At 52.2% G+C, this 27807-nt stretch overlaps 1 protein-coding gene across 7 annotated transcripts; it reads left to right on the forward strand.

Annotated features, from left to right (window-relative positions):
• The first annotated feature begins 22 nt into the window (after positions 1-22).
• On the forward strand, positions 23-27139 carry LOC126995244 (protein PRRC2C-like). 7 transcript variants are annotated; one of them, XM_050854719.1, is made up of 17 exons: positions 23-184; positions 3785-3920; positions 4527-4796; positions 5318-5423; positions 5783-6379; positions 6798-6893; positions 7971-8128; positions 8365-8600; positions 8774-10083; positions 10384-10606; positions 10991-11131; positions 12040-14080; positions 14498-15542; positions 20247-22865; positions 23709-23920; positions 24079-24406; positions 25655-27139. In XM_050854719.1, exons 2-17 carry the CDS (start codon positions 3840-3842, stop codon positions 25774-25776), a joined length of 9585 nt encoding a protein of 3194 aa, XP_050710676.1. In that variant the 5' UTR covers positions 23-184; positions 3785-3839; the 3' UTR covers positions 25777-27139. The 7 variants fall into 7 exon arrangements, with proteins under 7 accessions (XP_050710676.1, XP_050710680.1, XP_050710682.1 ...); XM_050854723.1 differs by having other exon boundaries at positions 14498-15251; XM_050854725.1 differs by having other exon boundaries at positions 14498-14621.
• The last annotated feature ends 668 nt before the right edge of the window (positions 27140-27807 follow it).

Consider the following 27807-nt stretch of genomic DNA (forward strand, 5'->3'; position numbering starts at 1 on the left):
CGTGAAATATGAAAGGGTGAGTGCGACGATCTGGCAACATTGTGGAGTTCGCCATTTTAACCTTCGCTCGGCGGGGCGTAGTGGTAGTGAAGTTATCGTGAATATCTGTCGCCATCCGTCCCTTTGCCTCCACCATTAGGATAGGATTTAATTTTTCAGTCATCCGTCACTGGAACGAGCCCGGGTAAGACGCCATTAGTCCCTCACACGCCTGGTAATTATTGATAAACGGAGCAGACATTTTATCATCCCCCTACCTGCTGACTCGGTCTCCCTTCCTTCCTTCCTCTCTCACTCTCTCTCTCTTTCTCTCTATCTCCCCGTTTCCTCCCTTCCTCTTTTCTCTCCCTCTCTCATCTTTCTCTTTCCTCCCTTTCCCTCTTTTCTCTTCCTCTTTTCCTTCCTCTTCCTCTCTTCCTCCTCCTCTTACTTTCTTCTCTTCCTCCTTTTCCTCCATTCCTCCCTTTCCTCCCTTCTCTTCCATTTTCTCTCCCTTCTTCCCTCTCCGTTTCCTTTTTCCTCCTTTTTCATTTTCTCTCCCTTCTTTCCTCTCCGTTTCCTCCATTCCTTCCTCCCTTACCTTTCCTCCCTTCTCCGTATCCTCCCGTCTCTTCCATTTTCTCTCCCTCCCTTCCTCTCCTCCGTTCGTGTTTTCTCTCCCATTTTATTTCTCGTTATTGAACCCCCGGGGGCGGCACGTCAGCCACAGGGGCGCCGCTGAGGGCCACGGGGGGACCATCGCACCTGTATACCGTAATTACTGCCATTATTAACCTCATAACATAGCACACACTCCCACCAGGTAAATATTTATTTAACCCCCGGGGGCGGCACCCAGGCCACAGGGGCATCACCGGCGGCCACAGGTGACGGATTGCACCTCCATCCCGCTATTGATGCCAACGTAACCCCTGTGGTGGCACCCCCAGGCCGTGAAATCACTATGACGCTGTTGGCACCCCGTGGGAAGGCAGTGACAAGCTGTGTAGTGCCAAGCAGCGGCACCGTGACCCCCATGTGATTTATACGTCCCCGGGGGCCATTTAGTCCTACCCTGGGGCAATGTTAACCCCCTGGGACTTCAAACAGGCCATATGAACCTCAGTTGCACCCTTATCAGGCCGGTGTGTCAGACCTACCCTGGGGCTACCTAGGCCTACCCTGGGGCAATGTGAATCCCCCTGGGACATCAAATAGGCAATATTAACTATACTTTAACCATATTGAGGCTGGTGAAGGTGTTTTAAGGGTTAATCTTCACTGGGGGTGGGTGGGAGGGGGTGCTGTGTCAAACCTACCCACGGGCTACTTATGTCAACCCTGGGGCAATGTGAACACCCTGGGACAGCAAACAGGCTAATTTAACCCTATTTTTCACTTTTTTGAGGCCGGGGGAAGGTGCCTAGGGGGTGTTTTAAGGGCTAATCTTCACCAGGGCAAGGGTGTGTCAGACCTACCCAGGGGCTGCCTAGGCCTATGGAGGGGCTAGATTCTGCAGGCATAGGTTGGTCTGGGTGTGTGTGAAATAGAAATTGATCCTGCAAACTTTCATATAACTTAACCTAAGCCTATGGTGTGATTTAGACTTACCCTGGGGCTATCTAGGCCTATGGAGGGGGTAGATTTTGTAGGGTGTTAATGTAGGCCTAGGGAAATAGGTGTAGGCTGTGTGGGTAGGTCACGTGTTACCCTAGGAATGAAAGTGGGTGTGGCTGGGGGTTAGGAAAATAGGGTCAGATTCAGGTAGGTCATGGGTGTGTAGAGGATAATTTTATCATTATTATTATTATTATTATTATTATTATTATTATTATTATTATTTGTTACCCCAGTCTGATTATATACTGACAATGGTGTGCAACAATATTGTGACTCATTGCTTTGTTTACTTGATCAAGGTCAGAGCTGTAGCAGTGTTTTGGGGGCAAGGTTGTTGCTCTTTCATTTATAAGGCCAAGGTTCTGTCTTACCCAGCTAGCATACCTGATAAGACTCTTTGTGGTAGCAGGGGAAGAATGGGCAATGCATTGGATATTGAGGAAAGGGATATATAGGGGCATAATCATAACCCATCTGCTGCGATTGGCATGGATTTGGCTTTCACTGGTAGCCTGGTAAGATTATAGTCCCAGGTCTTTCTCTGCCTCTGTGGTGGATAGTGGAGTGTTTCCCATGTGGTATTGGTATGCTGGATATCCCCTCCTAAGGTGCAGGACTTTACATTTTTCTTCATTGAATTGTAGCGGCCACTTTTTGCTCCATTCCTGTAGCTTGGTGATGGCCTCTTGTAGGAAATACGCAGTCAAGGGGTTAAACATATCGGGCTCCCATTATACGACCTTTTCCTAAGGCCACAGAGAAGAGTAACTGGGTTTTCATGGGTATATAATTTTTCCAGTTAAGGTGCAGAAGTGTGTGTTTGGGCATCGATTATAAAAAAAATGACCCTTGAAATTAGCAGCAACTCAAGGGACAGGAACAAAAAACTAACCTATGGAAAGAAAATAAATGTCTTCTCAGGGGAATTAACTGAAATTTTATAAGTGAAGATGAGTCAACTTTGAATGCCCGAAATATGTCTCACTAACATGGAATCAGACAACTCAGAATTTCCTTAACCAAACTTAACCAAATTTGATACTCTTAAATATGTCTTCTAACTGGTATTAACCCGATAGCAGCGACGGGCCAAATTTGTGGCTTTACCATGTAGCAGCGACGGGCCAAATTTGTGTCATGATATAAACCCCCTCAAAATAGATGATGCTTAAACTGATCACAAATGCTTTGATATATACTATGAAATGGTCTGTGTGAGTGATGATTTTTTTCTCATTTTTCTCGCTTAAAGGGACCATTAAATAACATGGTCCCCACTGCTACCGGGTTAAATTGGCCCCCGAAATGTTTAATAATGTTCAACCTCTTATCACCATGAAATACTCTGTTGGGAAACCTTTATTTAGATTGGCAGAAGAGTGTACTTTTCTCTGTAACATAGGCATTGTGTTGTAATTCTGCCAAGGAGCATTAGGGCTATCTGTGCAGTATCTTATCAGCGGAAAAAGATTGGTTATCAGGGAAAGTATGTTGAAGGAAGTGTTTGCTGGTGGAGAAGATTAGGAAAGCCAGCCTTGTGTGAGGGGAGGTGGTGTTGCATCATAATTACACACACACACACACACATCATTCACGAAGACCGGGAACAGAAGTAGGAGAAGGAGGAGGAGGAAACTGTTTACATATTTTTCCATAAGGTTTCATCACTCCTTTATGCCAACAGATAATAATATATACACACACACACAGACTCACTTACCACACTTTCCTGGTTTAATTTAGTGCATCAGTGCCAGGGTATAGATGAACTTGGCACTCATTTCTTTGTTTTGATGCCCAGTGGTTTGTGAGTGCCAATACCAGTGTCATTTAATTCTCTCTTCATGTTGGTGTGGTTGAGTGCTTCATTAGTACCGGGATATTAACTAGTGTACCTCTTTCTTTGTTTTGGTGCAGCCCAGTGGTCCGTCAGTGCTGGGATATCCATTAATTTGCTCGCCTGTTTTACCTGTTTTGGCCAGCGGTTGACATCAGTAACTTTCTCACTTCTTTCCTTTGTTACAACCAGCAAGTCGGTGGTTTGTCAGTGCATGGATATCATTAACTTTTCTCTCTTTTGGTTCTTTACAGTTGGTCAGTGTCAGGATGTTATTGAACCTGTTACCCTCCTTACGTTGTTACTGACGCTCTCTCTCTCTCTCTCTCTCTCCCTCTCTGTTTTCAGCTTAGTGGTTCGTTCCACAGGTTCCTCAGCATCTAAATGAGCGCCTGTGATCAGCATGTCAGCATCTTCCGGGTCACAAGCAAAGGGGGAGAAATCAAAGAAGTTCCAGTCACTGAACATAAATAATATATTCAAGGTAAGCTCAAGCACCTCCTCGTCCCTTTTCCTGTCCAAGTTCATAACCCGTCCGCTGCGATTGGCACGGATTTGGCTTTAACTGGTAGCCTGATAACATAGAGTCGCAGGCCTCTCTCTGCCTCTGTGGTGGATAGTGGAGTGTTTCCCATGTGGTATTGGTGTGCTGGATATCCCTTCACTGGTAGCCTGGTAACATATAGTCCCAGGTCTTTCTCTGCCTCTGTGGTGGATAGTGCAGTGTTTCCCATGTGGTATTGGTGTGCTGGATATCCCTTCACTGGTAGCCTGGTAACATATCGTCCCAGGTCTTTCTCTGCCTTTGTGGTGGATAGTGCAATGTTTCCCATGTGGTATTGGTGTGCTGGATATCCCTTCACTGGTAGCCTGGTAACATATCGTCCCAGGTCTTTCTCTGCCTTTGTGGTGGATAGTGCAATGTTTCCCATGTGGTATTGATGAGTTGGATATCACCTCCCAAGGTGCAGGACTTGCATTTTTCTCCATTGAATTTCAGCAGCCACTCTTTGTTCCATTCCTGTAGCTTGGTGATGTTTTCTTGTAGGAAATCCGCAGTCAAGGGGTTAATAATTTCCTTCCTCCGCAGGGCAAGTCTATTGAAACCACCCAGAAAACTGTAATTCAGAAACATGGCATGCAAAGTCTGGGTAAAGTGGCGTCTGTGCGGCGCGTTCCCCCTCCTGCGAACCTGCCAAGCCTGAAGGCAGAGAACAGCGGCAACGACCCTAACGTGAACCTGGTACCTGCTGGCGGACAAGGATGGGGCAGCAAGGCGGAGGAGATGACCCCCGATGGTTCCTCCACCCCTCAGGAGGTCACCCCGACCCCAACACCACCGCTCGACCTCACTCCAAAGGTCAGTGCTCAACCAAACACCCATCTTCTTACTGCAATGTTTTCCTTCTTAGCTCATTAGAGACTCCCGACTCACCTCAAGTATTTCAAAAGGCTGAGAAAGAGATTAATTGGGTTCTTATGACTAGTTTTGAAAGGTCATGTTATAGAAGCTTTGTTAAACTACTACCAGGGTCATAAAAGTACCCATGGAAATACCCAGAAACTCTTATAAAAGCCTTGACGAAATGTTTAACCCGTCCGCTGCGATTGGCACGGATTTTGCCTTCACGGGGAGCCTGGTAACATAGTCCCAGGTCTTTCTCTGCCTCTGTGGTGGATAGTGGAGTGTTTCCCCTTGTGGTATTAGTATGCTGGATTTCCCTTCCCAATGTCCATGGCTTTTTTTCTTCATTGAATTGTAGCAGCCACTTTTTGCTCCATTCCTGTTGCTTAGTGATGTCATCTTGTGGGAAATCTGTTCTCAAGGTGTTAAAATTATGGCCCCTAATCTATGTATGTGTGTTTGTTTGTGTGTTCCAGGTGCCCGGGGCAGGGGTGCCTACAAGTGTGGATGCGGCCGGCCCAGCATCAACCAACAGCGGCCTTGGAGGCACCACAAGCTCAACTCAAAATTCTCAACCTTCAGGTAAAGACAGTAGACCTTCTATACTCCTGTTGTGGGTGACAGGTGGGCATCACAGCATGGGAGGGGGGAAGAGGGCATTGGAGATTTATGTATAGATGGATAGATAGAAAGAGAGGAGAGGAGGGAAATAGGAAAACCATTGAGAGAGAGAATAGGTTAGTATGGATAAACCAAAGAAATGGAGGAGGAGGAGGGAGAGAGAGAGAATGGATTATCATGGACGAAGAGAAGAGGAGGAGGAGGAGGAAGAAGTGAAAGGTTGAGACATAGTTATCTGTTCTTTTGTTTTCCCTTTTCTTTCTTGTGTGTGTGTGTGTGTGTGTGTGTGTGTGAGTTATAGCAAGTGTTCTTGTTTTCAGTGCTGGATGGCGGGAGCGTTGGCGGCGCGAACCTCAACTCAGCAGCTGCAGCAGCCGCTTCAGCCGCCGCCGCCGCTGCAGCCGCCAGTATTACCAACAACACCACCACCACTCCCATCAACAACAACAACAACAGCAGCTGCACCACAAACAACAAAAACAGCGGCAGCCCCGGTGTAAACAGCCTGGCCCCCCCTGCCCCCTGCACCACCCCCCTCACCACCACCACCCTCCCCCCCCAGACCACCTCAAAGCCCTCCCTGGGGACCCTCGCCCCGAACCTCACCCCGAGCCTCCCCGTGCCAGCCCCGAGCCAGCCCCTCGTGCCGGGCCTGAGCAATGGGAGCGGGGCGGCGGCCGGTGGCGTGGCGGGGAGTGGCGGGGGCAGCAGCAAGCCGTGGAGCAATGCAGCGGCTGGCGGTGGGCTCCCTGGTGGTTCCCCCGGGGCACCTCACCCCCTGGATGGTGGGCACCCACAGTCCTCCTCAGTCCAGCAGTCGCCGTTTTTTCATCGGGAGTTCCCCAAGCTTGGTGGTGGCAGCTTGCCGGCAGAGTCTACGCCGCAGTACGGGCCTGGACCCAGTCTGAGGCCACAGAGTAAGTTCCCCCTCCCCCCTCCTCGCAACACTATACACTCATACACGCAAACATACACACAAACAATACAAGGCTGTTTTTCCTAGTGGGGTCGTTAGTGTTACTGCCAGGGCGGGCGATTCTGAGCACACACTTCTTGGTTTGATATGTATTGCGCTTAGTTTTTTTAGGTCAGTTTGAGTGTGTGTGTGTGTGTGTGTGTTGGGTTTTCAGACAGTCAGGGTGAGTTGAGACGTTTCTTAACTTTATTTTTTTTTTAGTTTTTGAGGTCAGTTTGAATGTGTTTGTGTGTGTGTGTGTGTGTTCCTAGACAGTCAGGGCAAGTCCAGACGTTTCTAGACTTTATTTTTTTCATTTATTTATTTTGAGATCAGTTTGAATGTGTGTGTGCGTGTGCTGACGCGTTTGCTCGTTGCAGCGGAGGGCAGCTGGATTCAGGGTGGAGGGCGTGGTGTGGCGCAGCTGCCGCAGGATGACCGCCTTCCCAGCCCACAGACCACAAACTCTTTTAATGGTAGGCAAACACACACCTCAGAGAATATGTAGCCAGCCATGTTCGCAACCGTTGCTTACTCTCCCCCGTTCCTGCGCTTCCTTGCAACCCAGCCATTCAGTCCCTTACCTGCCAACTCTTTGCTAGTCACTCTTGTTATGGTCAACCCTGGTAGTCGTTTTCTTCAGCCCAGCTTACACATGCTCCACAAATCCGTCATCTTTTATTCTCATCACATGCCATCCCTTGCAATCATATATCCGCTAACTCGCTCTCTCTCTCGTTCAAGCTAGTGGTTCGTACTTGTTGCAGCCTCCCTTGGTAGTCTATCCCTCAGTCCTGCTCACACACGCTTCACAAATCCGCAGTCTTGTCAATCAAATCACACGCCATCCCTTGCAATCATCTATCCGCTAACTCTCTCTCTCACGTTCAAGCCAGTGATCCATACTTATTGCAGCCTCCCTTAGTAGTCTATCCCTCAATCCTGCTCACACACGCTCCACAAATCCGCTGTCTTTCGTTCCTACCACCTGCTAATCCACGCGATCATCCACCTGCTATCATGCTCCCTCGCTCTCCTTCAAGCTAGTGGGCCATACTTGTTGCGGTCTCCCCTTATAGTCGTTCCTTTGATCCTAGTCTCGTACAAGCTTCACAAACTCATCCAGACCATCTCACACGTCACCCATTCCACTATCCATCCCTCTCATCCACACCAACACTCATGCACAATCCCGTCAGTCCATGCCGTACGCTCCTCCGCTGCAGCTTAATCCCATTGCACACATTCCTCGTCTCTGGTGCATGGGACAGAGCTGGGAGGGTGTTGTGCCATGCCTTGCACCCTCACATGCTTACCCTGAAGGCCTATAGCTGTCAGTTTAGTATTAGTGATATTGTTAGTAAAGTGTAGGGTGATCACATGTCCCTTTTTGTCTGTTTCTGGTGCATGGGACAGCTGGGGGGTGATGTGCCATGCCTCGCACCCTCCCCTGCCCTCCTATGCTTACCCTGAAGGCCCATAGCTGTGAGTTTAGTGTTAGTGATATTGCTTGTAAAGTCTAGGATAATCACGTCCCTTTTTGTCCTTTCTAGGTGACCTGCACCCCCCTAATCGTACAGGGGGGCTGGGGCCAAGAGGAACCCCCCCTGGAGGTCCGTCAATGGGCCCTGGGGGTGGTATGGGCTCCATGGGTCCTGCCCCACCTCACGGGGCGCAACTCCATCAGTTTAGAGGCGTGACACCACCATACGTAAGTACTCAGGGCCTTGGCTGTCTCAGGTGTTTGGGTTTCTCTCTCTCTCTCTAGTGAGGATAGTTTTTGAGGTCAAGGAGGAGGAGGAGGAGGTTGAAGATGTGCCCGGCTGCTCCATGTCTTAGCATTGCAAGGGATGGAGTAGTGATGATCAGTGGGTAGTTTTGCATCACTAAGTTCAAAGTTGTTTCCATGTTGTGTCAGCCGCCCTCACCGTGTGTTTGCCGCCACAGATGGGCCGTGGTAATTTCCCCGGAGGCTTCCCGCCCAACTACCCCGGGCACCCCCGGCCGCCCTTTGGGAGGGAGCAGCAGCTACGTTACCGAGGCAACGGCCCCCCGCCCGGCCCCGGTGAGGAGGACATAGTGGTGCCGCCGCCCATCATCAAGAAGGAGGCGTTGGAGGGCTTTGAGGATGACCAGTGCCTGGCCGAGGGCTGGGCCACCAGTGCCGGCGAGGTGGACTACAAGTGAGTGCTGCCTTACCTGCCCACGCGGCCAATAACACTCACTGTCTTAGGGCACCTCAGGATAACACTGCCTTAGGGCACCTCAGGATAACAACTGTGTCAATAATAGTTTTTTCTTTTCTGTTAGTGCTTTACTCAGGACCATACTGACCCCCCCCCCCCCCTCCTTACAGCCAAAAGCTGAACTTCAGTGAGGACGAGGGTGCGGCGGAGGAAGACGGCAGCAAGCAGCGGCAGCTGGACTGGAAGGTTGAGCGCCGCGACCGCTGGGAGAAGGAGCAGCAGGGCAGGGAGGCAGGCCGTGGCGATGGTGAAGACCTGCTGGGCCTGCGGGACAGGGACCAGGACAGGGAGCAGCAGCACCAGCACCAGCAACAACAGCAGCACCAACAGCAGCACCAGCACCCACAGCAGCAGCAGCAGCAGCAGCAGCCACTGCTGCGGGACAGGCCCCTCCTGGGCCCCAGGGACCGTGACCCCCGGCGGGAGGCTGGTGGAGATGACCGCCGCCCCCATGATACCCGGAGGTACTCCCCCGGGAGGTGGCAGCCCCCCCAGCAGCAGCAGCAACAGCCCCAGCAGCCCCAGCAGCAGCGTGGGGCCTTTGACTACCAGCGCGGGGGGCTGGCCAGGGACTTCAGCGGCCCCCAGGGGTCAGGCATGAGGGGGGCAGGACCCCCTCACCACCCCCCACACTCCCACTCCCCCTCCCTGGGCACAGTGCACCCCCCCAACCACCCTGCCTCACACCCCCACGCTGCCTCCCACTCCCCCACGCCCCACCCCCCTGCACCCCACCCCCGGGAAGAGGAGGAGGCCTGGCGTGAGAAGCGTGCAGCCACGGATGAGGTTCAGGCCGCTCTGGAGCGTGCACGCCTGCGCCAGGAGGAGGAGGAGAAGCGCTTTGAGGAGAAGAAACGCTTTGAGCAGAGCAAGCAGCAGCAGCAGCAACAGCAACAGCAGCTGGCCGCTGGCGGCCCCGGTGGCGGAGGCAAGAAGCCCCACCGTGAGCTGTGGGAAGGGCGACCCAAGGAGCGTGAGGACCCCTCTGACCCCCACGGCAGCGGGTGTTCCCGCAGCAACAGTGAGTCCCGAGAGGACCGCGCGCCCCTCAGGGACTACCGCCAGTACCCGGACAAGCGCGATGGCTACCGGGACACCTACCGGGACCATCCCCGAGAGCAGTACGAGCGGCCCTATGAGCGGCCTCACGAGCGGCCCCACGAGCGGCCCCATGAGCGGCCCCACGAGCGGCCCCACGAGCGGCCTCATGAGCGGCCCCGGGAGCAGCAGCCGGTCTTCTCCAACCAGTTCAAGAACAAGCTGCCGCCGCGCTTCCAGAAGCAGCAGCAGCAGCAGCAGCAGCAGGAGATGATGCGCGGACAGCAGCAGCCCTTCCGCGGCGGCCCAGGGAACCAGCCGCCATCCTTTGAGCCGCGCTTCAACGCCGGCGTCAAGGCATTCATGGCACGCGATGCTGACCGTGAGTACCACCAACACACACTGCCAATAACACCGCCACCAACACACACTGCCAATAACACCACCACCAACACCACCACCACCACCACCACCACCACCCCACACTCATCCCTCATACTTCATGACTGTAATAGTTATATTTTCACACTCTTTTTCACATTCAAAATTATTCATGCAAAACCAAGTTAAGGCTACCAGTAATTGCATTGCTATCAAATCAATGGGTTTGATCATTGATGGGAACACTAAATCATTTCTGAGACATTGGCGGTGTGCTGAGGTGCTGAGTTTCCCCCCACAGCACTGGTGAAGGACAGACGCATGAGAACGGACAGTGACACATCTGGTGAGGTGGAGGAGCGGCCGGCCAGCCTGCCATCCGCCGAGCGTCACCGGGAGGACCGGGATGACCGTGCCCTCTACGACCGAGTGGACCGCCCTGAGAGGCTGGACAAGCTGGAGCGCCCGGACAGAAGCGACCTCAGAGCCAGGGATGACTTCTATGATCGCCCTGAGAGAGACGGGTGAGTAGGGGGCTTGTGTTGTGACAGTATAGTTAACCCGTCCGCTGCAATTGGCACGGATTTCGCCTTCTCTGGTAGCCTGGTAACATATAGTCCCAGGTCTTTCTCTGCCTCTGTGGTGGATAGTGGAGTGTTTCCCATGTGGTATTGGTGTGCTGGATATCCCCTCTCAAGGTGCAGGACTTTACATTTTTCTTCATTGAATTATAGCAGTCACTTTTTGCTCCACTCCTGTAGCTTGGTGATGTCTTCTGGTTGGAAATCCACAGTCAAGGGGTTAAGAGAGAGATGGATAGCAAGGTTTACATGTCTATCAATGACTTATATACTATTCTGTGAAGCTAATGGTAATTTATAATAATCCCTTTGCATGTATGTGTGCAGTAGGTACCGTGGCCGTGGGTCTCAGGGAAGCTACCGTGACCGCCCCGAGCGAGAGAGTTGGGCGCGTACTACCTACCATGAGAAGATTGAGGACCGGGAGAGGGCAGCGCAGGAGCAGCGAGACTTTGACTTTGACAGGAGGTGAGTGGGAGAGTCAGTATGTGTGTGTGTGTGTGAATAGAATAGAATAGAATAGAATAGAATACATTTATTGCTCAGACTTTACCAAAAAAAAGTATGGAGCACAGCTCCTGTATAACAAGTTATATCATCAAGTCTTTATCTAAACAGCCTCAGAACTAATTTAATAAACTGAGCCAAATTGTTTAGCATGTGCACATTTTTGCTTTTTGTTATATTCCTATACCAAGTTGATGTCCATAAATCTTTCAACCTCTGCTCAACAGTCTTCCTTAACATTGTTGATGGTTTGTGACTGCCATACACCTGGCAGACACGTTCAATACATATACCTCTTATATAGCCCAGCCATGGCGCTATAACAGTACCAGACATATAGAAGTGCAATAAACATGTGTACATAACATAACTCAGCTTGGTATTTTTTCCCGTAATCAACCTGGACCAATAATTTATCATCCTGCATTTTATACATATTTCCAGTGGATACATTCCTGATTCCCCATATACAATGTCTGTACTTGTACACCTATGTACATACATTACATATTTAAGATACCTCATCTGTAAAGATTCCAGTTCCCTTATAATGTCATAACCCCATATTTCGCATGCATAAGTCGCAACTGTCACCACCATACTATTGTACGTTTCTAATTGTATATCAAATGGCAAATCATATTTTCGAGAAGTCCCAATCAGTGGATACATGGCCTTAGTTGCGTGGTCTTTAAGTTCTAGTTCCCTTTCCTAAACCGTCCATTATAACTGAACAATATACCCAGGTATTTATATTCTCTTATGTGTGTGTTGTTAGAGATAGCGTGTGTGTGTGTGTGTGTATGTTGAGAGATAATGTGTGTATGTCCTCCCCTGTGGTAACCTTCCCCTGCCCCCCCCCATGCCAGGAGGAACATGAATGGCGAGGACTGGGACGGCAAGAGTCGGGACTTTGAGCGTGACAGCGGCAAGCCCCGGCGCCTGGACCGGCCCGACAAGGAGCCCCTGCTGGACCGTCGCGGCGAGGGCAAGATGGAGTCCTGGGGCCGCCCCTACGAGCCGGAGCCCCAGCCCCAGCCCCAGCCCCAGCCCCAGCCCCAGCCCCAGCCCCTCATGAAGGAGGACGGGTACGAGGGCGGCCTGGGGGGCGGCGGGGAGCTGCGCATGACTCACAAGGAGTGGGACAAGGAGGTGGAGGCCGCCGAGAAGATGGAGGAGGTGCGCGAGCGTCCCCAGCGGCCCGACAGCCGGGACAGCCGGTCCAGCCGGGAGTCCCGCGCCAGCAAGGACTCCTTCGACAGGTCCTCCAGCATCCTGCCACGGGAGAAGAAGCTGGAGATCACCTCCTGGGCCGACGCCACCTATGAGTACGATGACTACTACCGTGCCGAGGCCAGGGCCGAGGACCTCAGCGGCGGCCAGGAGTCCCCCAAGAAGGCCGAGGCCAAGGAGGAGAAGCCTGCCAAGGCCCCGGGCAAGGAGGCCAAGGAGGAGGCCCGCACAGAGGAGGCGGACGGCCCACAGCGGGAGGCCCAGAAGGAGGGCGGCGGGGGGCGGCCCTCCATCGCCCCGGCCCCGGCCCCCATCACCAGGGAGAGGCTGGAGGCCTCGGACAAGGAGAAGGAGATCCGGAAGAACATGACCACCCTGAAGAAGGCCAGCCAGGGGGAGGCGGCGGTGCGCAAGGTTGAACCCAAGGAGCCGCCGCACCCCAAGGAGCAGCGCGACAACGTTTGGGCAAGCCGTTCAAAAAACGGCGAACGCTCCCGCCCCGATTCCAGCGGCACGGCGCCGGTGGGGGCCAGCAGCACGGCCGGCAGCCTGAGCAGCAGCAGCAGCAGCAGCAGCGGCAGCAGCAGCAGCAGCACCAGCAGGGCCGGGGAGGCTCCCAGCGTGTGGGGCCTGGCCCGCCAGCACCAGGCGGCGGCGGCGGCGGCGGCAGCAGCAGCAACAACAATGGCACCAAGCCATTCAGAGAACCCCACCACCAACACCACCACCACCACGGCCAGCACCACGGCCAGCGCGGTGGCGGCCACCAGCCAGGCCACCACTACCACCACCAACAACATCAACAGCTGCAGCAGCATCAACATCAACAACAACAACAACAGAAACAGTATCAACAGCAGCAGCAGCAGCAGCAGCACTACAGCGGGCAGCAGCACCACCACCAGCACCACTACCACCACCACCACCACCCCAAACAGCATGGGGGGCGAGGCGGTGGCGGTGGGGGGCAGCAGGGGGGTGTCGTCCAGCCCTCAGGATCAGGCTCAGGCTGGGTCGATGGTGGCCACACCACAGCCACACCAGCCACAGCCACAGCCGTTGATGCAGCAGCTCATCCAGCCCCTGCCACAGCTTCATCACCACCACCACCACCACCACCACCAGCAGAAGCACCAGCAGTATCAAGAGGCAGAGCATCCAAAGCAGCCGCCACAGCAGGCACAGCCGCCACAGTCGTCACAGCCACAGGCAAGCCAGCCGGCGGCGGCGGGCGCGGCGGCCACATCCGAGGCCAGTTCCACCACTACCCTCGCACCAGGGTCTTCTCAAACAGCAACCGCTGGCGCAGAGACACCTGAGGCCGCCACTGAGGGCGTGGAGGCCGCCAAGGCTGCCGAGCGTGGCGGGGGCGCCAAGACCGTCACAGCGGGAGGGCGCGGGAGCAGAGGCAGCAGATACGAGTCTGCCAGGAGCACAGGGAGGAGTGGAGGACCCAGAGGAGGGGGAGGAGGAGGAGGAGGAGGATCGTTCCCTTCGTACCGTGGAGGGCGAGGGGGCCGAGGAGGAGGAGGAGGAGGAGGAGGGAGCAGTGGGGGTGCGGGAGACTATGGGCGTCGGAGCCGAGGCCCACCTCCAAGGTTCCAGAACAGAGGTTACCGGGAGGATGACTACTACTACTATGAGGACTACCATGGACGCTCTCACAGGGACCGAAAGGTAAGTGCCCTCAACCCTTGACCCCTCTCTCTCTTAGGGTGTATTAACCTTGGCAGTCAGGGGGGAAGGTAATTCTGAGGAGCTAGATAGACGATGGTGAACTTGGAACATGTTTGGACAAGTGATACAGAAAATGAGAGAGAGAGAGAGAGAGAGAGAGAGAGAGAGAGAGAGAGAGAGAGAGAGAGAGAGAGTAATGGAGTGGCTGCCCTATTAGTTGTGTCTTGTGGAGCTGGGTGTTCTGAGGTCATTTCAGGGCCATAATTTATCTGTGTTCATATGTCAGTCTTTCCCTGTTCTAGGGAATTGAATTACATCTTACATTATTGCACACTTCATGATTTACACACACACACACACACACACACACACACACACACACACACAGGCCTACAGCAGTGCCCCCTTGGTTCTCAGGATGACTGGGTGAGCTGCGACGGTGACTGGAGCAGTGCCACGGTGCCTGCCTCAGGCGGTGGCGGCGGCGGCGGCGTCCTCGGTGGCTCGTCTCTGCCCAGCGGCCGGGAGGAGAGCGGCGATGGTGAGCGCTCCCAGTTTGGTCGAGGTGGCGGCCGAGGGCGAGGGGAGGCCAGGCGGGGGAGCTCCAGGGGTGGTGGCCCGGCACTGCAGGGCCAGGGCCTCTCAGGGGGCAGGGGGCGGTCTGTGGCGGCTCATGGTGGTGGTGCTGGTAGTGGTGGTGGTGGTGGTGGTGGTGGAAAATTTGGTCCTGGCGATGAGGGGAAGGGGCCCGGCGCAGACGTCGGCGTGTCTGACCCCACCGCAGGCAAGTCTCAGGCACCGCAGCCGCCGCCTCCACCGCCGCAGAGCAGGTTTGACAGGATGCCGCCTAGGTTCCAGAAGCGGCGGGAGTACGAGCGGCAACGCGGCGGCCCCGCCACTGGCAGCAGCATGGCTGCCAAGAAGGGCCGGGCCAGTGCGCCGTCCAGCGCCCCAGGCAGTGCGGCGCTGGCCCCGGCGGCCCCAGCGGCAGCCAAGCCAGCCGCCACCAAGGAAGGGACGCCGGAGACCACCGAAGAGGCTGACTGGGAGACTGCCTCTGAGAGCAGCGACCCGGAGGCCCGCAAGGAGAACAAGGAGAAGAGCAAGGAGCTGCGCGTCGGAGTCGGAGTGAAAGGAAGCAAGCCTGATAGGAAGTGGGCCCCCGCGCCAGGTGGGGGTGTAGCACAGGGCCGTAACACTCTTGCCAAGGAGTCTAGAGCCGAGGGCCTGGGGGTCACCCCCCAGAGGTTTGGTGAGAAGAAGGCTCCGCATAAAAATGAGAAAACTAAGAATCCTTCTGGTCCAGGTGGAAAGGGCACTAGAGCTGAAACTACTGTCAATCAAGTACATGAGATAAAGTTAGAGCCAAGTGTTGCTGAAGTGAGCAACTTGAGCAACAAAAGTAAGCCCAAGCAAGAGAAAACCAACCCGTTGGAGGGCATCGACTTGAATAATTATGCTAGTAAGTAGTTTCCTGTTGCCATTTCCACAGCAATCCATGTCAGCCAATTCTTCATGAATTGAATGATGAATGTTGAGCCTAAGAGGCGATTGCTTTAGCATAGAGAATACATGAAGAAAATTTGGGAGCCTTTTGTTTCACCAAGCTGATTATTACAAGTACTATTTTGTTTTTTTAATGTGATTTTGTTTATCCAAGCATGCCACTAATACCTGATGGGGTTATTAAGCAAGCCTTAGATTGACAACACTAATAATAACTGTTTGGTAGCCTACAGTAGTTGCCTTTGATGGTTATTAAGAGTTTTTTCTTTTGAGTCTCTGTGATGTGTGCTAAAGCAATATGCCAGTCTGGATGGAGGTTCATGTGTCTGTCTGTGTGTTGCCTTGCTGTCATGTGCTGCTTCAGGGGGCTAGAGTGATCCGGGGGGTGGGGGCTTTAGACACAGGCAGTGATGACCAAGAAGTGCTCGTTTCGGGAGAACTACTGGGAACGTGCGGTGCTTGTGTGTGGAGTTAGCACTGTGCTCACCAGGGTTGGTAGTCTCAAATGCTTCCTCCCCTCATCAACTGTTTTCAAAGGCCAAAAGAGAGATCAGTTGGGTTGAAATGAGTGTTTTTTTAGATTCATGGTACAGAGGAAGGGTCAAACTGCCACCAGGGTGATAAAACTGCTGGAAATGCCCCCACAACCCCTATGAAAGCCTTGTCAAATGTGTATTCATGATGGAACGTTTAAGGCTGGTGTCACACATACGCGGTTCAGCGATACACTTCACTGTGGATTGAATTTTGGCGGTTCATACAGAGCGGTAGCTTAACCCGGTAGCAGCGGGGATCATGTTTCTTAAAGGTCCCTCTAAGCGAGAAAAATGAGAAAAAATCATCACTCACAAACCATTTCATAATATATATCTAAGCATTTGTGATCAGTCTATGTATCATCTATTTTTGGGAGTATAAATCATGGCACAAATTTGGCCCATCACTGCTTCCAGGTTAATCACAATGAACCGCCAAAATTCAATCCGCAGTGAAACGTATCACTGAACAGCGTATGTGTGACCCCAGCTTAAGAGTGTGACCCTTGCCTCTTCTTCATGGAGGGTTGATGAGCACAGTGCTGACTCCTCTACCGTAGCACCCCCATTGGAGAACATTTGCCACAATAAAGAATGGTCCTCAGTTTTTATTCTGGCAATACTTCAGTCTTTGGGCGGCATTACGAGTCCAATCAGAGACGTTTTGGGTCGCTACAAAGGTCGGTTTAGGGGCCATATTATAAGTCCAGTCAGAGAAGTTTTGGGCCCCTACAAAAGTCAGTTTAGGGGCCATATTATAAGTCCAATCAGAGAAGTTTTGGGCCCCTACAAAAGTCAGTTTAGGGGCCATATTACAAGTCCACTCAGAGAAGTTTCGGGTCCCTACAAATGTCGGTTTAGGGGCCATATTACAAGTCCAGTCCCAGAAGTTACAGGTCCGTACAGAGTTACTCATCCTGAACTCTGTAGGGACCTAAAGCTTCTTGGATTGGACTTTTAATCAACGTTTTATTTATTTATTTTTTATTTTTTTACGGCAGAGGAGACAGTGCAAGGGCTTAAAAAAAAAGAAAACAATAATAAAAAGCCCGTTACTTACTGCTCCTGAATAGAGTAGAGTTGCAAGATTGCCGTACTCAGAGGCGCGTACTCACCAGTTTTTGACGCCTAACTGTTGCCAAGAAACATCAGGAATTAATTATTTTAACGATAGAAATAAATGAAGCTAGTTATTGGAGCCCAGGAGACAGTTTTTGGGCGGGACTTCGTGGTGCAGTGGTTAGCACACTCGGCTCACAACCGAGAGAGCCCGGCTTCGATTCCCGGGCAGAGTGGAAAAATTTGGGCGGCTTTTCCGATACCCTCATGCGGCGTAACTATATTTACTGCGGTCCTAAGGTTGGCAGTGACTATATATAGACCATTCATTTTTTGGGGAGCTACTCTTCAAATACTGCCGCCATCCAAGGGTTAAGAACACAGCCCTGAGTGCAACAATCTGGCAACGTTGCTTACGGCCCCTAAACCAACCTTTGTAGGGACCCAAAACTCCCGAAACTGACCTATCTTTCGGCCATCTCTTTGGATTCTTTTTAGGAGCAGCGAGTAGCGGGCTTTTTTTTTTATTAATGTTTACTTTTTTGTGCCCTTGAGCTGTCTCCTTTGCTGTAAAAAAAAAAAGAAAAAAAAAAAAAAAGTGCATGGATCCGAAGCCAGATTCCTTAGTCCAGTATATGTCTCGGAAGCCACAAATACATTTTTCGCTCCCATCGGCTTCCATGCGCTTAACCTGGTAGCAGCGGGGATCATGTTTCTTAATGGTCCCTCTAAGCGAGAAAAATGAGAAAAAATCATCACTCATACAAACCATTTCATAATATATATATATCAAAGCATTTGTGATCAGTTTATGCATCATCTATTTTGGGGGGTTTATATCATGACACAAATTTGGCCCGTCGCTGCTACACGGTAAAGCCACAAATTTGGCTCGTCGCTGCTACCAGGTTAAACAGACCATCGCTGCATTGCTCTAGCCCTCATCCATAGACTGATTTATCATAACTAGCTTGCATGTCCTTGTCGTTCCCTTCAGTCATCTGCCAGTGTGAGACAGAGCTGGCTACCTTGTGTTGTCTTGTTATTGTGTGATATGTCTTGGGTCATCATTCTTACGCACTCTCAAAAGCTTTCACGTCAAGTATTTCCAGAGGCTGAAAAGGAGATCAGTCAGGTTCTAATGAGTTGTTTTATGGGTTCATGGTACAGAAAAAGGGTCACATAACTACCCATGGAGAGGCCCAGAACTCCCATGAAAGCCTTAAAAAATTTGATCTTGTGTGCTGAAGTGTCTAAGAATATTGATCCAAGTGTGTTGTGTTTCTACATATAAGATGATTGTGCTGTGATATTCAAGTGGTAATATTGTCTGTCTATGTCTATTGATGGTGTGTTTGTTAGTTCCTATGCACTGGTTTCATTAAGGGGAGGAATAGGTCTGTAAAGTAAGGTTAGGTTAGGTTTGAATGGCAGGGCAAGGCTTGTATGGTGTGGTCTCAAATGATAGATCAACAGAAGGAGTTTTGAAGCACTTGAAGGTATCAGAATATGGCTCAAGCTTAGTTATATTAAGGGGAGGAATAGGCCTGTAAAGTAAGGTTAGGTTAGGTTTGAATGGCAGGGCAAGGCTTGTATGGTGTGGTTTTAAATGATAGATCAACAGAAGGAGTTTTGAAGCACTTAAAGGAATCAGAATATGGCTCAAGCTTAGTTATATTAAGGGGAGGAATAGGCCTGTAAAGTAAGGTTAGGTTAGGTTTGAATGGCAGGGCAAGGCTTTTATAGTGAGGTTTTAAATGACCGATCAACAGTTGGAGTTTTGAAGCACTTAGGAATCAGAGTATGGCTCAAGCTTAGTTATATTAGGGGGAGGAATAGGTCTGTAAAGTAAGGTAAGGTTAGGTTAGGTTTGAATGGCAGGGCAAGGCTTGTATGGTGTGCTCTCAACTGATAGGTCGATAGGAGTTTTGAAGCACTTAAAGGAATCAGAATATGGCTCAGTGTTATCTTTTTTGAGTATACAAGATTGCATACCTCTGCTGTGTTTTCTAGAGACCATTAGCACAGTTCTCTATATAGGCAGATTACAAATAAATAGTTGTTACAATTACAAATACGTTCTTTGGTGCCAGTTATTATATTAAACAATCAATCAATCAATTAGCACAGTTCTCCCGTAGTCCAGGCCATGAAATATTTAAAGAGTTATCTACCAGTACATGTAGATCTCACATAGCTCAAATGGGAGACTTTGGTTAATAAGGGTTGATAGGGAACTGGTTTGAGTGAGCGACAGTCTGGTGGTGGAACCCAAAAGTTGTACGAGTTTTCAAGGAGTTCAATGTATCAGAATATGACTTGAGTTTATTTGTATTATGGGAAGAAAGTCGTCTAGGAAAGTAAGCATAGTTGTACGAGTTTTCAAGGAGTTCAATGTATCAGAATATGACTTGAGTTTATTTGTATTATGGGAAGAAAGTCGTCTAGGAAAGTAAGCATAGTTGTACGAGTTTTCAAGGAGTTCAGTGTATCAGAATATGACTTGAGTTTATTTGTATTAGGGGAAGAAAGTTGTCTAGGAAAGTAAGCATAGTTGTACAAGTTTTCAAGCAGTCTGAAACATATATTGATGAGCTACCTCTCTCCTAGGTACATATATTTATTATGGTATATGGTAGATTGTTAGGTTAGCCCTTCCATAGGTTCATAAGGCTCAGATATGTTTACTTTCACTATACAAGATTAAATTCCTTCACTGTATTTTCCAAAGTACAGTCAAATAGATCGATAGACCAGTTTTCATTTAGTCACACTGAGGTATTAAAATCAACTTCTCAGGTCAGAATAGTGGTTGGATTTCCTTGTTTTGAGTATATGATATTATGTTTTGTAGAGTGCACTTTTGAATCTGTTAGTTCACGTGTGTTTCCAGAGTCTCGAGGTCTTCGGTAGGCCTAGCTTAGTCTCGTCCAGTTCTTCCCTGCTATCACTGTTTGGCAAGGTGCAGAGGAGCTAGCAAACACCCCCGCCTGTGTTAGTGTCGTGTTAGCTAATGACCCTAAGCTCCGCCACTCATGCCAGCCGGCCTCTGCCCCTCATTGCAGGCGTGGTGATCGTTGACGACCAGCCCCAGGTGTCTGAGCTCATCGGGGACCTCATGGACTCCAATGATGGCTTCCAGGAGGTGACGCGGCGCAAGTCTGGCAAGGAGAAGCAGAAGACGCAGCCCCACGAGCCCGTCCCCGCCACCCCTGCCAGTGAGCCACCCCCCGCCGGGACCACAACGGCCGTTGGCCCTGCCCCGGCCTCCTCCGCCTCCAAGAAACAGCAGGAGAAGAAGAAGAGTCGCTCCAGCAAGGCGGAGCGCAGCGGGTTTGAGCGCTCCAGGCAGTGCAAGCTGCCGCCGCGCCTGGCCAAGCAGCGTGAGAACAACCGCATCAATGCCATGAAGTCCGCGGGCTCCTGCAGCCCTGTGGAATCCCCCGTCAACACGCTGTTCCCCGTCAAGGACCCGGCAGCCATCCCCCCGCCCCCAAAGAATGCCTGGGACAAGCCACTGACGGCCACCCTGCGCGCCAACTCCCCCTCACAGCCGCCGCCCGCCATCGAGGCCACCGGCCAGCCAGGCATCAAGCCGGCCTCCTTCGACAACCACGACAGCGGCGTGGAGATCAGCGACCAGCCAAATTCCGCCGGCAGCAGCCAGCGCTCCAGCCCCAGCGACGACCCCGCCAGCTTCCCCAAGGTGGACAAGAGCACGCTGGACGGCACCTCCGTGCCCTCGCAGACCATCATCTTCGAGAACACAAACTTCAAGGCGGCTGGCTCCGTCAACGCCACGGTGGGCGCTGAGTACAAGGCCAAGTTTGGCGAGGCCCCCAAGCCACAGCGGCAGCGAGAGAGCCGGGAGCGGAAGAGTGCCTCCCCGGAGACCACGCTGGCCCTCAAGGACGACAAGGACAAGAAGGTGGACAAGCCGGAGCCCATCGAGCTGCCCCTCAACTTCTCCACCAAGGTCAGCGAGGAGGCTGCCCCAGACATGAAGCTGGACTTCACCTTCGACTCTGAGCTGACGGAGGTGTCCGGCTCAGTGAGCAGCAAGGGCATCAGCCTGCCCCGGCCGCTGGTCATGACCTCCAGCAGCATGCAGAGCCCCATCTCGCCCTCCACCGACGACCTCAACCTGAAGATCGCCTCCGTCAAGAAGGTGTGGGAGACCATGGCGCCCGTGCCTGAGCACGCCGAGGACGCCAGCAGTAGCTCCGTGTCCTTCTCCACGGCCTCCTTCAGCGCTGTGGACAGCGTGGCCGGCCTGGACCACTCCCCGGCCGCCCTGGAGGCCTCCTTCACCCCCAAGGATGCCGCCTCCGTGGGCTCCTGCGAGGACCATGGCCCAGATGTGACGGGCTACCAGGGTGGCTCACCCCTGCAGCAGGGGCCGGGCATGGGCGGCAGCATGGTGTACACCTCCTCCGCCGTGGCCTACACCTCCTCGGCAGCGGCCTCGCTGGCCAAGGCCGAGGTCAGCCGCTCCGGCAATGTGTGCAAGGTCAAGCCCCAGCAGCAGGCCGCCAGCAGCAGCTCCGTGTCGCCGGGTCCGGCCGGGTCCTCGCTGGGCATCACTGGCTCCCTGTCCCCGCCACTGGTGTCGGGTTCCACGGGGCCCTCCAACAGCAGCATGTACCAGGCCCTGGGTGGCACCGCGGCCTTCGGGGGCATCGGCGGGGCCATCCCCTCGCCCCCCATGGTGTTCAACTCCAACCCCCAGACGGCCGGCCTGTACCAGCCCTTCCTGGATGGTGCGCCAGTCATCGGGCAGCGCGGGGCGTCCCAGTTCTCCCAGTACCCGCCGTACGGGCTGGGGCAGAGCCTGGGCAGCAACGCCTTCGGGCAGCAGTCCATGTTCCTGCAGACGCCGCCGCCGCTCACCACACCGGACCTGTACACCAACAACCTGTCCCAGTACCGCCTGCAGCCCACGGGGGTCACCGGCTTCGGTCAGAGCCAGCCACAGAACCAGAACACCGTGCTCATCTCCACGGCGTCCAACTCCCTCATGTCCTCGGCCGTCAAGCCCTCCACGCAGACCTTTGGCAACTCCCAGCAGAACTTTGGCACCATCGGCTCCAAGGCCGGCACGCCCTTCCAGCAGAGTGGCCTGGGCACGGCCCTGCAGGGCGGCCCACAGCCATCACAGCTCTACATCTATGACCCCAGCCAGTCCATGGGGCTGCTGGGCTCACAGCTGGTGCCCAGACCCGGTGTGCAGAACTCCGTCATCCAGGCCATCCAGCCGCCAAACTCCTTCTACTCCAACAATGGTGGCGGAGCCCCCGGGGCACCCCCGACAGCACCTCCCACGGGCCCCGGTGGCCCCCAGCAGGCCGCAGGCTTCTACACGGCCTCTGGGTCGCCCCTCCAGGCGGCGGTGCAGCAGCAGGCCCAGCCGCCGCTGCAGACGCCACCGGCAGCCTTTGGGTTGCAGGGGTTTGGCAACCAGTCCCAGCCCGGGCCAGGCGGTGTGGGCATGCAGGGGTTTGGGTCCAGCATGAGCCTGGCGGCTCAGCAGCTTGGGGCACAGGCCTTCCGGGGCGGCCCCACCCTCCCCCCCAGCTTCCTCAAGTCCTTGCAGCCGGGCGCTAACATTCAGGACACCTCCAGGCAGCAACTCAAGTCCCCGGGCGCATCACAGAACTCATTCTCAACCTTCTTCCCCACATCCAGTAAGTATGTGTGTGTGTGTGTGTGTGTGTGAGTGTGTGTGTCTGTGTGTGTGTGTGTTTGTGTGTGCCATTCACCTTGGTCTAATCACACGCTGGACTCGTGGCCAGCCAGGAGCCTCCCCAAGAGGGTTTTCAGCTGCCTAGCCTGGGAATGACTTTGGGTCTTGCTGGACCTCACCTCACACCCACACACAGCCCCTGACAGTCACCCGGCACCCTCATGGGGCACGGGTGAGACTGGACATCCGTCTCCATTCGGCCTGGGAATCAAACCTGGGTGTGTGTTTGTGTGTGTGTGTGTGCCTGTGTGCGTGTGTGTGTGTGCATGCCAGATCACTATAATGCCTATCTTCCCATCATACATGTAAGAGTAAGGCCAGACTGCAATATCCAGTTTAGTGTAGTTCACCCTTGATATTCAGTATAACATTTTCTAGTCCAGTGAGGCCTTGAAGCAGTGCATGTGTCAGGTCAGCTGTTGAGTCCCAGGCATCATTACTCCTGGTGAGGTCAGCTTGTGGCACCCCACCATGCTGTAGCTGTAGCCCGGGGCACACATTCTCAAATGTTCCCACACCTTGCTGCATCTATTTCAGAAGGCTCTAGTTGAAGCTATAGGGGTTTTCATAAGTGGTTTCATGGCCCTGGCGGTAGACTGTGAGGTTTCTGCGCCGTGAACAGGAAAACACTTATGAGAACCTGTCCTGTCTTCCCTGTGGTCTTCAGAAATATCAGTGTTAAGAGCCTGAAACCTTTGAGAATATTAGTCCAGACTCCTTCCCTTGAGGCCCAAATATATCACTGTGTGGAGCAAGACGTCGTAGAGGTTCCTTTTTTTTTTAGGCAGCATATCATCAAGCGTGAACAGCAGCAGCAGTAACAACAGCAGCAGCGGCAGCGGCAGCAACAGCAATGCCAGCAACACCCATGGTGGGTCTAGCGTGCCGCAAATCTCCTCCCCAAAGGCACAGAACAGGAAAATGCCGAGCCAGCCGGGCCTGGCGCACCAAAGCTCAAACAGAAGTGCGTCGTACCCGACACAGAACACTTCTCAGGTACGGCCCTTGGGGTGTAGGGTGTGGATGTGCGTGTGTGTGTGCGTGTGTGTGTGCACCGTGCCTGTCAGTCATTCATATCAGAACACACTGCCCTGCAACACACTGGGAGGGGGGCACCACGCCAGGGCTCACAGCAGGCGTTTCTTCTCCCTCAGATGATGGGTGGCAGCCTGAGGTCCACTGGCATGGTGATGGGTCTCCGCGGCCAGCTGCCCATGGCCACCCAGGGTGGTCTGAGTGGCCCGGCCCCGCCCATGGCCACCACCAGTCGCTACCCAAACCCCGGGCCAATCCAGCGACCTCCCTCTTCTCAGGGCACGGCCACCACCGCAAGTCACCGCACCAGCCGGGGGGGTCCGTCTCAGGGGCCGCCGCAGCCGCCACAGGCAACGCAGCGCACCTCCAACCCCCCAAGCTCTGCCCAACAGGCCAAGCTGAGGGCTGACGCGCTCAGCACCACGCAGGCCTTCTTCAACAGGGACGGTGAGTGGTGGTGGTGGGGGGGACCTTTTTCCTCGGTGTTTCCTCCTGTTCTTCCTTTGTTTCCTCCTGTTTTTCCTCTGTTTCCTCCTGCATCCAATATGAGCTCTTTAAAGAAGTCCCAAGAGCTTCCTAGTGTTAGAGTGAAGCAGTACCTTACCTTCCTTCCATCCCAGCCACTGGTGAGCTAGGAGCAGCCTGTCAGCATACCTGTGCTAGAAGATAAATCTTGGTGTTACGGTCCCACCCTCATAAACAACTGTCTCAAGTCATTTTTTGGCGAGTTGTGGGTTTTGTGCTATATCAGTTTTCATCATGCACCAGACACGGGGTAATCATAATCTGTAATCCTAATCAATTACAATTGATTACAGTTTTTCAAGTTATCGTAATTGATTACCCTCTTATTTTTTAAGTAATCATAATCGTAATCAAATAAATTAAAAATGTTATCATAATCGTGATTACTTTTGAGATTACATTAGCAAAGTTTTAGTTAATCGTTTCTCGTACAGCAAGTATGTACTCTAAATATCTGTAGTAATTCAGTCAGTTAAATAATATTTATGAAATTTGCAAGTTCACCTTTCAGTCCTTCCTGTAATCACGATTGCAATCACGATTAATACATCATGTAATCTTAATCGACTACACCTTATTTTATTGTAATCGTAATCATGAAAATATGAAGTAATCGTAATTGTGAAAATATGAAGTAATCGTAATTGTAATCGAGTACATAACATAAGTAATCGCCCCATGTCTGTCATGCAGTTTTGTCATAATTGCCTTTTTCATTTGAGAGTCTAAAAATTTGCCTTAACATTTCAGTCTTTATCATAAGCTGAGGTAGAATGCTTGCAAAGGTGAAGGTATACACATTTATCAGAGAGGAGAGGTACATGACCTAACCCAGCCTAGCACCAGTGAAGGTATACACATTTATCAGAGAGAAAAGGTACATGACCTAACCCAGCCTAGCACCAGTGAAGGTATACACATTTATCAGAGAGAAAAGGTACATGTCCTAACCCAGCCTAGCACCAGTGAAGGTATACACATTTATCAGAGAGAAAAGGTACATGACCTAACCCAGCCTAGCACCAGTGAAGGTATACACATTTATCAGTGAGGAGAGGTACATGTCCTAACCCAGCCTAGCACCAGTGAAGGAATACACATTTATCAGTGAGGAGAGGTACATGTCCTAACCCAGTACAATATCCCTAACTGAGTCCCATTCCCTTCCAGCTGGCAAGTCGGAGAAGAAGGAGGAGAAGGTGACCGAGTCTATCGTGTCGCCGAAGGAGGACCTCTCGGCGGACAAGGTCTCGGCCGTGCCTTCCAGCGTGGGCGACGGGACCCCAAAATGAGGCTAACGGGACGCTCGCCGACGCCCCCGAGGCAGAGGCGCTCGTCGGACGGTCACGCCGCGAGGCCTCAAGAAGATTAATTTGTGGTTTATTTTCGGATTTATTTTTTTCCGTGAAGCGAAATCTTGTGGACGTAACTCTTGGTTTAAGTGGCAATGGAAGCGGATTTGCCGACGGTAGAAAATATATCATAATGGTTTCACTCTTTGGTAGGACAGGAAGTGCATCATCAGTTTAATTTTTTGTTTTTTTCTCTCAGTGAACTCTTATTGTTGTTATTTTCACTCTCCACTGGAACAAGCTTCTGCGAGTGCTGTGCTAGAAACATAGACAGACACAAGTGATGCTATGGTTTCTTTAGAAGTGTAACAACTCACTCCTGGATGGATGGTGCATTCATTGTTCATATGTTAACTCTGGGTTGGTTGAGGTTGGTTGATTGATTTTCTCGTGGCCAGCTACCCCGGACCCCATAAGTAAGGTCCGCCACTTGGGTCGAGCACCGTGCTTCGTTTGTATGGTTAACTGCAGAGGATTTGTAAGTGGGTAATGCACACAAGTCATCTCTTCTAATATTTTGTCTCCGGATACCACATTGATGATTCCCGGAGCTAGTACACAGTAGCGTTAGAAATGTGCTTCTTCAAGGGGAACGGTGCCTCAGACGGCGCCCATCCCCGCTATAGAAAACATGCTGCATATGACATGTAAAGTATCGCTGATTACTCTTTTTATTTACACTCAAACGGAACTACTACTATTACTACTACTACTACCGCGACAGAAACGTTAGGTTTTTGTCCGACTTTCGTGTTGAGGCAGTTCAAGCAAGTAAGCAAGGCCCATCGTGTTGTATAAAGGGCTGGCAGTTACAGTGGCAGGTGGGCTTCCTGACTACACCTCCTCCTCTTCTTCCTCTCCACCAAGAAGACTCGCTCACCCCCCAAAGAGAGGAGAGGTGATGATACTTCCTCCCACACCTCCTCCTCCTCTTCCTCCTGTTGACTTGCTCACTCCCCCCCAAAGAGATTATGAGAGGTGGCAATGCTTCAATTCTTCAGGGTCAAGAGAATGGAGGTCAGTGTTTACCCCTTCAAGACAGAAGGGGAAGAGGAAGAATTGGAAGAAAGAAGGGAATAGAAGAAGTAGATGATGATTCTTCTGGGACACAAGAGAATGAAGAAGGGGATGGAAATGGGAGAAAAGGAAGCAACAGAGAAGAAAGAAAGATGATAAAGGAAGAGAAGAAGAAAGAATATTAGAGGAGGAGGAGACAAGAAACGCTGATAAGAGAAGACAAAATAAATGATGAAAAAGAGGAGGAGGACAAGAAGACTAGGAAGATGAGGAGGAGGAGGAGGAGGAGAAAGAAAATCCCCTGAGGAAGACCCCACCTTGCCTGCTAACTGCCCAGGGCATCACCTTGCTGCTGGGGAACCTGGGGCCACCAATGATAGATTACCCCTGGGGCCACCAATGATAGATTACCCCTGGGGGACAGGCGACAGACACCCCTCCGTTCGTGCTCTATGTAGGGGGAAGCTCGGCGCAGCCCCCCGGGTGGACCGCCCCTGCCGCGGACGCTGCACCCAGGCGGGGCGGCCGTGCAACCAGTATATTACCAGTACTGTTCCGTATATCCTCCCGTGAAGGTTCATCATCGCGTGTATATGACCTTTCGTCCCCCCCATCGTTGTTACCGCCGCCGCCCGACCCCAGAGGCGGCGGCTGAGGCGGCTGGCCCAGTGTACAGACTTGCCGCACCCTCGAGGTGGCGGCCGCCTATGTTATTACTACTACCTTACTTCACTGGCCCCCTCCCCCCATCCATCCCCTCCCTCCCTCCCCTCCCCACACACCACAATGAATGGGACTCTTTTAAAACCCCTCGGCTTTTATACTGAACAGAGCAAGTGTCGCGCCACCCTCGCCTCACTTCACTCTTAGCAGCAAGCTCAACACACCACCTTGTGTAGTTGTCTTATTGCAATAAACTCAATGTCTCATAACGATGCTCTTTATTATAGTCCT

This window comes from Eriocheir sinensis, chromosome 7 (assembly GCF_024679095.1).
Source record: "Eriocheir sinensis breed Jianghai 21 chromosome 7, ASM2467909v1, whole genome shotgun sequence".
Taxonomy (NCBI): domain Eukaryota; kingdom Metazoa; phylum Arthropoda; class Malacostraca; order Decapoda; family Varunidae; genus Eriocheir; species Eriocheir sinensis.

Bases quoted from the DNA above. Each gene is read 5' to 3' on its own strand.
- LOC126995244 (XM_050854719.1), top strand. From the start codon at position 3,840: ATGTCAGCATCTTCCGGGTCACAAGCAAAGGGGGAGAAATCAAAGAAG. The intron at 10,084-10,383 runs GTGAGTACCACC...TTCCCCCCACAG, and splicing joins CATGGCACGCGATGCTGACC to CACTGGTGAAGGACAGACGC. The intron at 22,866-23,708 runs GTAAGTATGTGT...TTTTTTTTTTAG, and splicing joins AACCTTCTTCCCCACATCCA to GCAGCATATCATCAAGCGTG.